This window comes from Sebastes fasciatus, chromosome 10 (genome assembly GCF_043250625.1).
Source record: "Sebastes fasciatus isolate fSebFas1 chromosome 10, fSebFas1.pri, whole genome shotgun sequence".
Taxonomy (NCBI): domain Eukaryota; kingdom Metazoa; phylum Chordata; class Actinopteri; order Perciformes; family Sebastidae; genus Sebastes; species Sebastes fasciatus.
This window is the reverse complement of record NC_133804.1, coordinates 8,543,328-8,559,830: the sequence shown is the minus strand read 5'-3', so window position 1 is coordinate 8,559,830 and position 16,503 is coordinate 8,543,328. Positions and strand designations below refer to the sequence as shown.

The window sequence follows — 16,503 nt, the reverse complement described above, 5'->3', positions numbered from 1 at the left end:
GTTTAGGAAAAACGGCATCCAGACTTTTTAATTTCCTTCAGAAAAACTTGACATGGTAATTTTAAAGACATTTCATGATTATTTGCAAATTCGCATGCTTTGCATATTGAGCTCAAACAACACCATTCTAGATCAAGTTTCCTGACAGAGACTAAGGTCTAAATCATGTATATTGATTCCACATATATCCTCCTCAGGCTTGGTGTAGCTGCTCCCAGGGTAATTCTACGGGAGTGCACTGGCCTGTTCTCCTGTTACTGCAATCAAATAAATGTAATTTAGATGTCACATCTTTAGTCACTGTCCAATTTAACGCAGTAGCTTGAAACTATCACAGATTCTCTTCAGACTCTCATTTAAGAGTTGAACTCAACTGTCTTGAAATCTGTACAGAAATGCAGTCTATGACTCCTTTTTCCGATCTGACACTTTGAATAAATTGTAAAAGATCTTCAATTATGAAGATTTCTAGACATGTAAGTAAGCAGCCCTGCTACGCTGTCCAGCTAGACCCCTCACATCCATCAGTATTGATTCCTGTCAGGCCGCAGCCTTTGAGCTGATGAACGGGGTCGGCTGTGGATCGAGGCGATGGAGCTCAGAGAAAGAGGAGACCTCACACGGGGGTCCGTGCAGCGCAGCGCAGCGCTCGAGTGGTGGAAAGATCCGGCCAGAAAATTAAACTTCAGCGAGCTTTGCATTACAGCTCAGTGCCACGGGGCTTTTTGTGGCTTTTATCAACACACTGGTAATGATAGTCCCTGGCAGCATCGAAGCATGGCTTGACAGCATCCTCTCCTGCTGAAGAGGGGCTGAGCGGCCTCACTCACGCTCCCATGATCTCACTGGGCTGTTGGGAACTGATAGGGTTATTTGTGTTTCAAGAGAGAAGCTGGAACTTTTTGAACAATGCAGATTTCATTACAGTTCTGTTTTCTTAAATATTCTTCTCACAACTGATATATACAGTAGATATTGGCATATATGCCAGCTAAGAAGTAACCCCCCAAAAAGTGTGTTTAAAGAGGACCTATTATGTTTTCCTTTTGTGTGTTACATAGTTTTTTGTGCATGTAAAAGGTCTGCAAAGTCTATACATTCTCACTCCCAGCTCGTCAAATACCGCTGCTTGGTCGGAGCCCCTCGGCATCAGAATGATGCTTTTGGACGGACCAGGGACAGTGTGTCAATATAGGCTTGTTACATGCATAGTGTCCTTTCAAAATAAACTTGTGTTTTCACAGGAAGTTAGGTTTAGGCAACACAACCACTTCGTTATGGTTAGGAAACGGTCGTGGTTGACGTCAACTTCACTGACTAGCGACTCACGTGACACCCGGGGATGACGATACTAAAAGACTTACGTGACTACCAACTCCCAGGTCTGATGACGTGACTGACGATACCGATGAGTCACTTGAGTAGACTAATGTGACAAAATAAGTCAATGTTACTTTTAGTTTCACATGAGACACGAACACTGGTCTCCTGGTTGAAAGTGTTTGTTTCAACCAGTGTTTGTTTCACCCCCCCGCCTCCCCTCGCCCTTAGCGGACTCTCATGCTATTAATACTACATCACTTGCTCCGACCATCGAATAACGCTACAGGTGGGTTTAGTTGGTTCGTCACATTCTGTTGCTAAAAGGTGCCTCCGTGCGTTGGTTTCCACTTACCAAACCACGGTATTTGACGAGTTGGGAGTGAGAACGGGTTGGCAAAGTTACAAACCAAGAGTCCACCCCAAAGGGAGTTACTCTAGCCCACAGAGACTCTGCTCCTGAACTGCATGAAACGCCTTGCTTGAAGTCCCGCCTTTTCTTCCGTAATGTGGTGATGTCACCAAGTAACACATTTGCATAATACCTGCCTAGCGGCTAGTTTTGCACGTCCTGAAAACAAAGCTTGTTAGAGCGGAGATGGAGCGGAGTCCGAAGAGTTTCGTTTGGTTGACCAATCACAACAGAGTGGGCCAGCTGACCAATCAGAGCAGACTGGGCTTTTCAGGAGGGCGGGCCAGGAGCTCAAACAGAGTGTTTCAGACAGTGGGTGAAAAGATGTGCTGCAGCACAGCCGCTATGAGAAAAATAAAGCATTTTTTTTTTTTTACATTAAAGCATGTAAATATGTTCTAATAGAAACCGAAATACAAGCATGCACCTGAAAATAAGCATAAAAGGTCCTCTTTAAATACAAAAACAAACATTTGTCAATATATCATTATTGTATTTTAAAAACATCAGCTTCAAAAATGTGTCACCAGTCAGGCTCTAATTCAAAAACAGGGCACAAACTAGATGTAAAGAATTGAAATGATATGTGTTTTATTAGAAACTGTGCACTGAATCAAGCATCCACCTCGTGAACAATCATTTTTATCTGGAATGTTTAAGATTCTATCAGGACGTTGGAGAGAATTCTAATTAAAAATAATTTATATCCGACAACATAATTTGTGACAAAAATAAAATAAATAAAAAATGCTAGATTTCATATTCATGCAAAATTTGATTCAACAGTCAAATTAAGTTCAAATATTGATGTGAAGCATAAATCATATCACTTTATGAAGAAAGAAATAACACAGTAGGGTACCATACTGTATATGGCTACTGGTATGGGGCTGAACATGATTTGTCTTCTTGATATACAGCATCTATGGCAGAGACTGTGATAGAGTTCAAAACAGGTTTATACAATACTATATGCTCATAACGTACAATCATTGGTTGTCCCTGTTATTTTGTTGCTAATATAATTCGATTACATAATGACTGTATATGGCTTCTGAGGTTTAGTGTAAACAACAATCATCTGGATACAAATATGAGATGAAACTACAATTTCATGATAAAAGAAAAATATGAATTTAGTCCCAAATCCTGGCTGTATCCTCTCACTTCAGGCCTATTACACAAAGGAATTGCTGGCAGAGGAATGTGACTATCATCCACACATGATTCATTTTGAGAGTTCATACTGGCACAAAGCAGTCCTGTGTTTGCAGTCCCGTCCCTTTCATATCTGTAATTAGTTCAAAATAGCTTGTGGGATCATGAAATGTGTTGTGAATAGCCAGACACTGGATGTGATTAATCACCTACATTTGTAATGGCAGACATGCTGATTAGTGCTGCCAATGTGCTCTAGTGTACACCAACAAATCCACGCTGTCCTCCAGAGTTACTACCACCACCACAGGTAAGCCAATACAGAGTTATAATATACACATACAGACACATTTTCACATATTGTGAGTTTGTATGCATTTAAACCAGTAATTGGCATATGAATTCATTTGGATTTTAGCCTTGCTAAAATAAATATAAAGTATAAAATAAAAAAATATACAAAATAACTTGTGAATAAAGCGTATTAGTGTGCTTGTGCAGCAACCTGTCCTTCATGCTTCGAATTTGTCATCTCATAAATTCTTTGTGCCTTTAGTGATAGATTCCATTTACTGCGCTTTTATTTTTGATACCCATTGATAATTCTTGAAATCACTAATCAGTATGTGTGTATGCAAAGGTGAGAGGCTAAGGTAGGTAGGTAACCCTAACCCAGGAGTTGGTGGAGACCAAAACAGAGCTAAAAGGAGAGTGAATACTGTAAAGGCCCTGACACACCAAGGCGACGGTCGGCCATCGGCCAGTTTGGGGCCGTCGGTGAGCGTCTGTCGGCCTAGTTTTTTCGGTGTGTCCCGCACTGTCGGCTCTAGTCTACCCATCTTGGAGTTTTTTCGGCCAATTCAGCACATTGAATCGGTGGTGGAGCTCGTCGGTGAGAGAAATCACTTTGATTGGCTGTTCAGCTTAAATGAATCGGTGCACGAGAAGAGAAACGGCGGTGAGGAAAGCCAGCGTGTAAAGTCAAGATCATCTCATCTGATCATTCCAATATACGAATATTTTCACAGCGACATGGCCATCTGGAATGAGGCTAAGTGGTGAGTGATAGTGGTGTGAAAATGGTCGGCAGATGCTGCTTTATTTCACATACGTATCATAACAATGGCTTGTATATCCACTGTCCTCAGTCTTCGGGTTTCCCTTTTTGAATGACGAAAACAGACTACCGCCGCCCGCTGGTGTGGAGAGTTATTTACTCTCGCGCAGGCGCAGAACGTACAGGGTCGTCGGCTGTTGGCTGTAGACTTTGCGGTGTGTTTGAGTGCAAAGTTTTGGCCAAGACAAAGGCAACGTTAGGCGACACAACAGTTGGCCTTCGTCACCGCTAGTTCTTTGATGGTGGGTTGGTGTGTCTGGGCCTTAAGGTTGAAAAAACACAAGTCCAATGTGATGATAATGTTGTTCCATGTCTGTTGGATGCGTAAATAGGCACTTTGTTTGCTAATAGGTTGGCCAAAAACTTTATCAGACAATACTTGTGTGTCTGTCAGCTTTCCGTGGTTTTCTTCTTCCCTCTAGAGATCAAAAATTGATAAATGCATTTTCAAATATGTTGAATTGCAAGTTACTTCAGTTAAAGGTGCTAAATGCAAGATTGTTAGCTACGAGCCGACGGAGCTGATGGAGCCGACGGCTCGTAGTTAACGGTGCTAACAGTGCAAACAACAGCAACACTATTGACAGAGCTAACAGTGTTTACCTGAGGGGGAACCGGAGGGTGGGTGCTACCGTCCCATCCACCGTCGGTTTGGATGACGTTATCAACTGTAACCGCCATGCAGAGCAGCGGCCGTGAGCTAGCCAGTGGGGCATGCTCACATGCACGAACATGCACTAAAAGCACTCGCAACTATGTCAACAAAGCACGGAGAAACTCGGATTACAACACAGACAGACGGAGAGCGACTTCATTCTCTGCTCAGGTAGACATTACTCCTCTACATCTTTACATAGCAAATAGTTGTTTGCTGCTATATGAATGCTCTGGATATTGTATAGAGCACCTTTAATGATATTTCTCTTGACTATATATTGTAGTTTCTTCATTTATTTTTTGTATAAACAAATATTAAACACTGCCTGCGCTAACAACGTTTTATCTTTTAACACCTCAACACACACTGTGTGCATCTTTTGTTATTCTGTTTCTTGTTTGTTTGTTTCCTTCCCAATGTAATGTATTCCAACACAGTCTCATGGCAGTTCGTGAAATAGTCACGAAATGTATCTATTGGATTCGTGTACATTGACACGAATTTCGCTGTTTTTTCGTGATGCTCAGCACGACTTTCAACAACATATTTTTTGTGCGTTTTCCTACAAATGCCCAGCAACACGTGATACGCGGGTCAGTTTCCGCTCCGGTCTTTTCAAAATAAAACTACTTAGTTAGGTTTAGGCAACACAACTACTTAGTTAGCTTTAAGAAAAGGTTGCGGTTTGGGTTAAAATAACTGTGTTGTAACTTAAGTACAGAAGTTACGTGACAAATAAATCAACTTTGACCTGTGCTTTCACACGGGACACGGACATCGGTCTCCTGGGTGAAAATCCTGTGTTTCTTGACCACCCATCCACCCCGACCAAATGTGAAATTTGTGTCTACCTACACAAATCAATGCATTCAATTTTGTGACTATTTCATGAACTGCTTTACAACTGGGTTGTGTATTCTCATTCGTTTTTGACAGATATTTTCCTGAAATTCCAAATGAAACCACTGCAAAGTTAACAACACTAAACATTATTACATGCACAAGCACACTAATGTTGCAGCTTCCTCTGTTTTTTTTGTTTTTTTTACAACCTTTTTGGCTCGGAGTGTTTCAGTAATTCTGGAGGTCAGCGTTTGATTGCAGCCCCATACCTGCAGTCACAGATAATACAACAACTTTTACACTGCAACAATATTATACAAGTGTGTTTTTGCATTGGCTTGGACAGAAAACAAAAGAGTCAGGCCACTCTTAGATGGCAAAGAAAGTAAGAAATATGACAGTCCCTTTCACTCAAAAGAAAATATATACTGTAATATCAAGAGAGTGGGCATTACTGGAAAAATTCAACACATTTAGAAGTAATCTTAAATAAAATGTATGTTTATGTGTTTACTCTTCATTTGATTTGTATGTACAGTGGCCACATACTGTAACTGGAAACATACTTTAAAGGAAATATGCACTCTAATCGAAGTAATCACACAATATGTCACCATGAAACCATGAATATAAATATACGTACACATTTACAAAAGCCGGGCTTTTCAAAAGTGCTGCAGACGGTGTAGAAAACAGGCGGAGATAGAGGATCACACTGCAATCCAGGACTTCACTCTGCAAAGGTATGTGTACACAGTTGCTGGAGGTATTTGGTTCGTCTCTTAGTCCCCAGACCAGAACCCATTGAAACTGACCTCTAAGTAGAGGGTACCATGTCCTTTATAATGGGTTCTCTGTTTAAGTAGGTGGCCCAGTAAACGAGGTTGAAGCTGCTAAAGAGAACCGGAAACAAAACCCTTGACATCCTGTCAATTTTGCTGACGCTGTTGAATGTCTTCTTGCTGTCCGGGATTTTGCCGTCTGCTCTGGGCTTGTTGGGATCCAAAGCTCCACCTTTGGCGATGTTTGGAAGCGCGCTGGAGTCCTTGTTGATGTTGGGCGCGTAGTTGGCCACTGCTACAGCGTAGGCATTATTCTTCTTGACGACAGACGCCCTCTCTTTTTTCTGTTGAAAGACCAACGGATTAGATGCAAAAGCTTAAAAAGGCCGAGGCAACCCTGAAACTCATCCCTCGTCACCATCTATCCATGAATTTAAAATATATGTAAATGAAGGTGTGAGATGACAATGGTAATGGATCGGCACAAGGGCCAAATATGTCAACAATTTGACAAGGATGCAACTTTCACAGTTTTATGTACACTTTTTCTGCCTTCCATTACTTCCAAGGATGTTTGAAACTTGCAGCATAGGTGGACTCACACATCTACAGTAAGCAGGAGGTCACAAAGGATGTAACATTTGTAAGAACATTTCACAAGACACCCTACTGGTTCGTTTAGATTAAATATAACAATTCTCATTAAGTGGAGAAACACAAATATTCGGGCTTCAAGTGTGGCCACGGATGCAGTAGGTCATCATTAATAATGATCACACAGGCCTTTTTGCATTAAAGGTGCAGAGAGTAGGATCTGGCTGCATCTAGCGGTGAGATTGCAGATTGCAACCAATTGAAACTTCCCCTATGTGCCAAGCGTGTAGGAGATCCACGGTGGCCGACTCGATAATGTGAAAACTTGAGTGCTGCTATCTAGAGCCAGTGTTTTGTTTGTCCATACTGGGCTACTGTAGAAACGTGGTGGCCGGCTCTGTATGTAGATATAAACGGCTCATTGTAAGGTAACGAAAACACAACGATTCTTATTTGCAGGTGATTATACACTAAAGAAAACATACTTATTAATATTATATTATATTTCTGACAATGAATCCCCTTAAAGGCTACACATTGTTCCTTTAAGTGTGGCAATTACAACGGCAATTAGGTGCCGTTCACATGCCACGTTTTTTGTGCCCTCAAATCCATTGTTGCAAGCATTCCGAAGCGCCTATTATTCAGGTTGCTACGGCTGCGCCCGGAGAAAGAAAAAGTTCAACTTTTGGAATGTAGCAACGCACACCACACGTCATGTGACGAGGAACAACCAATCACAGCCGGCATATAGCTTTCCTTATTATCATAAATATGGAAGAGAAGATAATAATTTGAGTGCAGGACTACCCAGAGCGTTACCATCTGTCCCACGGACTATTTTACTTGACGTCACAACATCAGGTTGAAAGGTCAGCCAAATTGACACAGAGAAATCGAGCAGTAAAGCTACTGTGAGGCATTTACGGTGCAGGAAATCCATTTATCTTTTTTTTTTTACTTTGTTTAGTTTAGCCAGTGAGGCTTACTGTTAAATTACCGCAACTTCGTATTTAGCATCATTGCAGCGCGCAGGTTTTGGTTGCTTATGCCTGATTTATACTCCAGCGGCTGTGCCTCTTTGCGTTCTGTGCAGGGGCTGGTGCGGGCACCTCTCGTGCACGCCAGGCATACATAGTACTGTGGCGAATTGCGCATAGCATGCAATTTATTTTTGATTTGGACCCGCAGTTTTCAAATCCTTTGTCAGGCGGTCTTTGATTTATTTGACAGGCATGATTCAATCGTTCCATATTAGTTTGGCCCAACGCAACTCCATGGCTGGAGAAGAGTTGGACGATGAGGCGGAGCTCCTGTGCCTAGAATTAATAAGGTTGTTGTTGTTGCTGTAACAGATGTGAGGTACTTGTCTGGACATGCCACCCATGTTTGTCCAATCAAAATTCTGCTGTATCTGCTGTGCCTGGCGCATAGTCACATTTTTCAGGAGGTGCGCTGTGCGTCTCTCTGCAAGTCCGCAAACCATCTCTGCGGCTCTGTGGGAGCTCTGCGCAAGCTTTTCCGCAGAAGTATAAATTAGGCATTAGTAACAGCAGGCGCGACAGGAGCGCAACCTCCCAAGCACCTTGGATAAAAGGATGAAAGCAGCACGGCTGCCGTTTTCCATGCATTTTGAGATGCGACGTAAACGGCCCCTTGGAATGGTACAGTTTGATCAACTACAGTATAATGTATCTCCAGCCTCATGGTGAACATTTTAAACTTCTCTGAAGAGTTGGAGAAAAATCCCATTATGGCAATATATATAATATTGCAACTTCAACTTGATTACTGGATGATCAATGATTTCTTTCACAACATTTAAATGTATTTTTCTTTGATCCCTTGTTTTTGGCTCTGACCACTTAGCTACTTAGCTCTCAAAAATAGTTGTAGAACTTTGTCTCCCCTCGTGGAGGAGTTAATACAGCCATTATCGCTGCTCTCCTCTGCCTCCAACAAATGTTTAAATGTTTAAAGCTCCAATCTGCAAGCATTGCCTTCTTCAACATGCAGTTACAATGCTAATGAATTCTCTTTGAAAATGGTGCCTGTCAAAAAGACATGTTTTTCTCCTCATTACCTTGTCAGTCACAACACTCTTTCCGTCCCAAGCCCAGCCGCGCTTTGTGAAGTAATTGACGGTGGCGAACTCAATCAAGGCGGAGAAGACGAAGGCGTAGCAGACGGCGATGAACCAGTCCATGGCGGTGGCGTAGGCAACCTTGGGAAGGGAGTTCCTCGCACTTATACTCAGTGTCGTCATAGTGAGAACGGTGGTTACACCTGGAAATACACAATCAAAAAAATCTGATTTCCGTTGATAGTCCATTCTTATAATGATTGTTTTATAACACATACAGTATATAAATTACATAACACTGTAACTATTGTTTTACCCTTTTCAGAAGAAATATTAGTCATTACTGTCCTTTGTCTCTTTACAGTATAAGGTCACTATTAGCCTACTCTACCCTAAAAAGCGCTGACCTTCAGTAATGCTTTAACTGCTCAGCAGGTTTGCTATCTTTGGCCAAAGGACACAGTTTATTCTTGACTTCTGCACCTGTTTTTCTTTCTTCCAGCTAACCAGTCTTAGGTCACAGTTATTAGTTCCACTTGGCTTAAATACGAGTCTAGCAGTAGTTTGTCGAACTGGATTGAAAAACACTGAAGCCTCTAAGAAATGTCTCCTCTTTCCTCTTTATCCTGTTTTCTCCTGTTCCCACCATACGTCAGCAACTGTCAGGCATTCCCTGTATTCAATCCCCCCGGTGCTGACAAAGAGGATTTTGACAAAACTAGAGTGAAATTCTCATGCCGTTATGTGTGTGTTAGATCCAACATTCATCAACTTTAATGATATTAATGCCAGGTTAAGATACCATTTGAAATGTTTTTTTTGTATGAAAGATGGTCTGGTACGGACACTTACCGAACACAGTCCTAGCCGGCACTGATTCTCTATTCAACCAGAAAGACACTTGGGAGAGAATGACTGTCATGATGCACGGGAGGTACGTCTGGATGACAAAGTAGCCGATTTTCCTCTTCAGATGAAAATGAGCCGTCATCACTGTGTATTCACCTGTGGAGACGAGAATCAGGGTCACTTTAAAGCACCACCGCTGCAGCTACTACTACTACTACCATTTATTATTTCACATTGGAGTACTTTTAATTACTTAATTCATTTAATTAATGCACACATATATACAGTAATCTCTGCTCAGTTAACATGGATTCATTTTGCACGCTTGCAACCAACAGCTGTGCATGAATGTTACGTTCACTGGGACTATATACAGCTGTTGATCTGCATTACATCATACAGAAGAAGCCTTTTTTAGGTCAAACTTTTACATGAACTCTGGTTTGTAACCCCAAACCTTTTTACTGCAAATCTGCTTTTGTCTTTATAAATTAAAAAGGTTTATGTATGTACTAGGGTTTAGTAAAAAAAATTATGTAAAATGAAAATTATTATTGTTATAATGAAAATACTACTAAATATATTTTATGGAAGTGCAATATTAAATCACTGGGGTGTCTCTTAAAAACATTAACAAGTATCACATGGTGATATATCCCCGTGGATATATCACCATATCATATTGTCTATTGTGGGAGTCAGTGTCAACTGTCCTGTTAATTTGTATGCAAATGTATGTCTATATTTATTATTAGAATCAATTGACAAAACAAAACAATGACAAATATTGTCCAGAAACCCTCACAGGTACTGCATTTAGCATCAAATAATATGCTCAAATCATAACATGGCAAACTGCAGCCCAACAGGCAACAACAGCTGTCAGTGTGTCAGTGTGCTGACTTGACTATGACTTGCCACAAACTGCATGTGATTATCATAAAGTGGGCATGTGCGTAAAGGGGAGACTCGTGGGTACCCATAGAACCCATTTTCATTCACATATCTTGAAGTCAGAGGTCAAGGGACCCCTTTGAAAATAACCATGCCAATTTTTCCTTGCCAAACTCTAGCATAAATTTGGAGGGTTATTTAGCCTCCTTGACGACAACCTGGTAGGACATGGTTGGTACCAATGGATTCCTTAGGTTTTCTAATTTCATACTGTACACATCTTCACACTGGTTTTAAAACTGAGCTTGTTACGACCTAAAAATCCCAAGTTGTGTTATTGTGTTAAAGAAATTAGTGGCGTTAAAATTGAATTGTATGAATTGTATGAATTACATCATATCGAAGCCCGATACTGATATTGGATCGGATATGTCCTATCTCTACGTTAAAACGAAGCGTTTCAGACAGAGGGTGAATACAGGTATATTCAGACAGTCAGTATGAAATATCTATGTTTTTGAACATTAAAACATGTAAACATGTTCTAGTAGAAACACAAACTACAAGAACATGAACCTGAAAATGAGCATATGTCCCCTTTTAAGTAATTTATATCAGTAGAACATCATATTTTTATGTGAAGCTTGTAAAGAATGCAGCTTTAAGATACCAAAGCGGCCTTAGACATAGATTAGACAGCCTACTCCAGCTGGTAACAGTACACATTTGATCAAATAATCCATCCATACATAGAAAAGTAGGCAGTATGATTTCCTCGCCACCGAGCAAAGCCTAATAGCTGACAAGGCCGTGAAACAGTGCCAATGCTGCAGTAGCAGGCGGGCCTTCCAAATGGAAGATATCTCAAAGAGAAGCCAAGATTAGACATGAGAAGAAAAAGATGTGTTACCCATGGCAACAGAACAGAGAAACATAGCTCATTTGCTGCGATTCTGAAATGAAGGCCTTGATACACACTGCCACTTGGCAAGAGGAAAGTCCTTTTCAGCAGTGGGAAGGGGGGAGGGGGTGTCAATTCCAAGGACTAATCCCAAAAGATTTTTTATTCCCTCTTTTTTTCTATAGCTATGTAGTTGTATTGCCTGCGTTTCTAGCAGTTATGTGAGGACTAATTCTCTCTCTTTCACCATACACACAAACACACACACACACTCACCAAGGCACTGGAATTTAGTGGAATGCACTCTCAGTACCCTATGGAGCTCTATATCTTCTGTAATTTAATTTGCATGCCAGCCCCGGTGCCTGTGTTGTGGATGGAGGAGGAGGAGGATGTACAAGAGAGGAATGTGGCTGAATTTTCTCTGGAGAAGCCTGTGATTGTACCACTGAGAGGGAAGACAGTAATTATAGCATGGAGATGATAATCGCGTCGTGTTTCCCACAGATGTAGAAAAAACATGGCTCCTGCTGACACCACGAGAATACCTCGCTCACTGAGGACACGCTGCACAGCGTCAACTGTCCGACAGAGGGCACGGACTCTCACACAAGAGACAACAAAGCTTTGCACATGGAGACTTCGTGGGGATTTGTCACTACGACATACCTGTTAATGTTTTAAGAGGCCTTTTAAAGAAACTGAAGTGCTGTCTATATACAGTACAGTGAACTAAATGGGAAGGGTTTACTTGTGAATACAGGCCTTTTTGGGAAGGTTAGATTAAAGAGACACCACAGCGATTTAGTAGTGCACTTCCATAAAGTTGGGGACTTACAAGATACTGATTAAGCCGAGATATCCCGACTTTTAGTCCCAGTGGGTCACGTTAAACTGGATCCTACTAGGGATGCACCGATACCAGATCGGATTTCGGGCAGATACCGACTCAAAGCCGATCTATGCAATTCAATTCTATGTTTATATACCATACACATTATAGACTGGAATTTTGTTTCCTGTTTAAGTTTCGACCAATTTATTGCTGCATTAAAGCGGTTTACACCTGAATTGTAATTCCTGTTAATTTTGAAGATTTTTGCCAAGTTGTTGGTGTAAGATTTATTTTTTAAAAATAAAGAACAATTTAATAAATTTGTGTTGTGTTATATATGTATTTATTTGTAAGTTAGGAAAGCGATGTTTAAGTCAAGCCTGATGTTGCCTTACACATAAAAGAATGATCCCAGTCACTTCCACACAGTGAGGTGTACAGTTTATTGATTGAACACTAGTATCGGATCGGTACTCGGTATCAGCCGATACCCAAAGCCCAGGTATCGTTAACGGTATTGAGACCGAAAAAGTTGGATCGACGCATCCTACACTTCCCATAATGCAACTCGATATGTTGATACGTCAAACCCTCCCTGGCTGGTAAAAATCACGTTTTCAAACTCCATACCCCAAGTTTTTTAACTTTCTGTTAAACATGTGTAGTCTCCAAAGCCATGGCATGTCTTTTTTTACATACCAATAGATAAAGGTCTTATTGATTACATTTTTATGTAGACCAATAAAAAAAATGTGGGTGGCCAACTGAAAAAAAAACACCACCACTGCTTAGATGACAAGCTAAACGTTACCTAAATACCTACTATAAAGATAGCCATATCCTCAGATTACCATAGATTACATTACATGACTCATGAAACACAAAGTAACCTAAATATATAGCTAATGTAGGCCTACAGCTACATGTTGCAAAATTACTTCATTACTCTTCCACGAAAGATTCATTACTTGACATGACTGTCTGAGAGTATTCCTCGACCTCACAGCTGCCTACGATACTGTTTGGCACAAAGGCCTCCTGCTAAAACTCACAAAAGCACTCCCTGCCTGGGCAACAGCAACAATTAAAACTCTGCTAACTAACCGGAGGTTCAGAGTTCACCTTGGACAGAATAAGAGTGCATGGAGAAAACAGTCAAACGGGCTCCCACAAGGGTCAGTCCTCGCCCCAACCCTGTTTAACCTTTACACAAATGATCTACCCACCACTAAATCCCGTAAATTCATCTACGCTGATGACATCTGTCTGGCAACCCAAGCACCAGACTTTGACTCTCTGGAACAGGTGCTCACGGAAGACCTCGCAAAGCTGGACCAGTACTGCAAAACCTGGCGCCTAAAACCAAGCCCCGCTAAAACAGTCTCCAGTGTATTCCACCTCAACAACGCAAAAGCTGCTTCAGAGCTAAATATCCAACTCAGCGGACTTAAGCTGAAGCACGCCCTCAACCCAACTTACCTGGGAGTGACACTTGACAGGACCCTATCCTTCAAGGAACACCTGAAAGGAACGGCAGCTAAGGTGAAGACTAGAAACAACCTGCTCTGTAAGCTCGCTGGCTCAAAATGGGGGGCAGCAGCCCCCACATTGCGCACCTCGGCACTGGCCCTTGCTTACTCTGCAGCAGAATACTGTGCCCCTGTTTGGTCCAGGTCACCCCATACACACCATGTGGACACCCAGCTCAACACAACCATGCGAATCATAAGCGGGACTATTCGTTCAACACCACTCCCCTGGCTCCCTGTCCTATCCAATATAACCCCCCCACATATCCGGCGAGTAGCATCTACTCAAAGGATGCTTCAAAAGGTCGAAGACTCTCCCCATCTACCAATCCATGCAGACATCTTCAACCCACCCACTGCCCGTCTTCCATCTAGACGACCGATATGGAAGAATACCCCACCAGCCGACTTCACCATCCAATCAGCTTGGGAAAAGGATGTCCCAAGGATGTCCCAAACAAACATCTGGTGTCAGCCCCCACCCAACAGGTCCCTGGCACCAACCTGCCAAGGATACAGTGGTCAACTCTTAATAGATTCAGGTCCGGACATGGCCCCTGCTTGGCCAGCCTTCACAAATGGGGCAGCAGCCCAAGCCCATTGTGTGCCTGTGGAGAGGTGCAAACAATGGAACACATCATTGAAGCTTGCCCGCTCCACAGTCTAAAAGGAGGGTTAGACACCCTCCATACAGCAGACCAGGAGGCAACTGCATGGCTCAAGGACTTTGCATTCGCTAAATAAATACTGTCTGAGTCACACTCCACTTGACCATAAAATATACATGTTGTGCAACGAACTGGCAACCACTTGTTGTGAAGTGAATGCAATAGAACTGGGGAGGGAAAGTGTGACATCTAGTGGCTAATTTTGTGTCATTTCGGCACCATGAGTGACCCTTTTCATATGACACAGTAATTTGATTCAATGTTAATATCAAAACATTGTTTACTGCACTTCATTTTTTAAAGCAGCTATATCAATATTTTATATCAACAATGGATCACATTGCCACTGGTATTTGGAAGAGGTTGCTCGAAGTGACAAACCCACACAGAATTATCAACTAACTTTGCAGCACCCCTCATTGTTTTGGTGTTCTAACTGCAAATTTACTGTTTTGATTCACTCTCTCTGGTTTTCATCCACAGAAGGCAGCTGTTTTCAGCAAAAAAAGCTCTAAAAGACTAAAACCAACTGGACAAAAGCGTTAAGCTGCTAAAGAGTCAGAAGTGGTCAGAAACACAACTCCAAATGAAGGCTAATGTTGCTCCATATCTGCTGGATGAGTAAATAGGCAACTTTTTGTCTGTCATATTAGCAACTTAAAAGGTGCTAATAATCTGGAAAACAGAAACTAAAACTACTACTCCTACTCCTACTACTGAACAAATGTGTTAAATTACTGATTTAAAATGCAATATTACACTTACATTCATTCACGAACAAGCTCGTAAATTTAGCCAAGTATTACTGACATGACATTACATTTAGCATGAGAAACAGTATTTTGCAGTCATTGGAAAAAAATAAATATATGTGTTTCCTTCCATTGATTTGGATTGCAGAGTTAGCAGTTATAAAAATCCAAATTAGGATTTTTTTTAATTCCAGGGTTAACGTATTTAAACGTATTTAAAGTGTGAAGTAAAATAACTTCAAAATCCCCAAACAATGTGTTTACAGCTTGTTTCCGCTGCTAAAAACAGATATACTTGATGTACACTCACTACATTCATGTTAACGCTACCATGACATTACTGTTGGAACACCATGTATCATACACAGTGTACGAAGTAAAACATCACTACTTTCAGTTCGGTTCAGTTGTGGGTTTTCATGTATAATGCAGCTACACAAAAACAGCAAACAAATCAAGTGAGATTCATAGAAAGTGCAACGGTGAGTGCTTTAAAGTAACAAGTCGAACATGACTGTGTGACACATACATGTATAGCTGAATAGTGGGACTTTTGTAGCAGTGAGCTGATATGTTCAGAGGCTTATGCAAGATGTCCATCCCCGCGAAGCCTGAGAGCACATTCATTCGTGCCAAATGACCTAGTTTGCAAGTACGCTACACCAAACACTGACACACTAGTAATGAATGATTAATTTAAAGTCAGCCAATCAGATAATGTGGAGTGACTAGTTAAACAGGAGAAACAGTCACTGGCAGGCATTCTGGCTTCTACCGAGGCATCATACACCACTTAACCTAGATAGGAGCATTTAGTGCATGAAAGGATATTCTTACTCAATGAAACTGAAGCAGGGATTCCCTTGATAGTGGAATGCAGTCACTGGGGAAATACTCTATACTGGTAATTGATGCCTATAGGGAGTAGTGGTGGAGCACTTGGCACAGGGACACAGTTATGAAGTCTTTTTTTTTGTGATAGAAGCATTTTCTGCACGCAATGGTAAAATTTGGTAAACCTCTTTAATTACGCTATAATTCTACGGTGATATCACACGCCTTGATTGCGATATAAGAAAGGACGTAGATTTGACACTTTTTCGATGCT

At 41.4% G+C, this 16,503-nt stretch overlaps 1 protein-coding gene across 2 annotated transcripts in view; it reads right to left on the bottom strand.

Moving 5' to 3' along the window:
- Nucleotides 1–2,299: 2,299 nt before the first annotated feature.
- gabra2b (gamma-aminobutyric acid type A receptor subunit alpha2b) overlaps nt 2,300–16,503 on the bottom strand; it is a 49,181-nt gene continuing 34,977 nt past the window's right edge. For both annotated transcript variants that reach the window (XM_074647907.1, XM_074647908.1), the window contains exons 8-10: nt 9,820–9,972; nt 8,968–9,170; nt 2,300–6,634 (exon numbers count right to left, since the gene is read on the bottom strand). In XM_074647907.1, the coding sequence (XP_074504008.1) occupies nt 6,326–6,634; nt 8,968–9,170; nt 9,820–9,972 (665 nt within the window). In that variant the 3' untranslated portion in view covers nt 2,300–6,325. The remainder of the gene's footprint in view (nt 6,635–8,967; nt 9,171–9,819; nt 9,973–16,503) is intronic.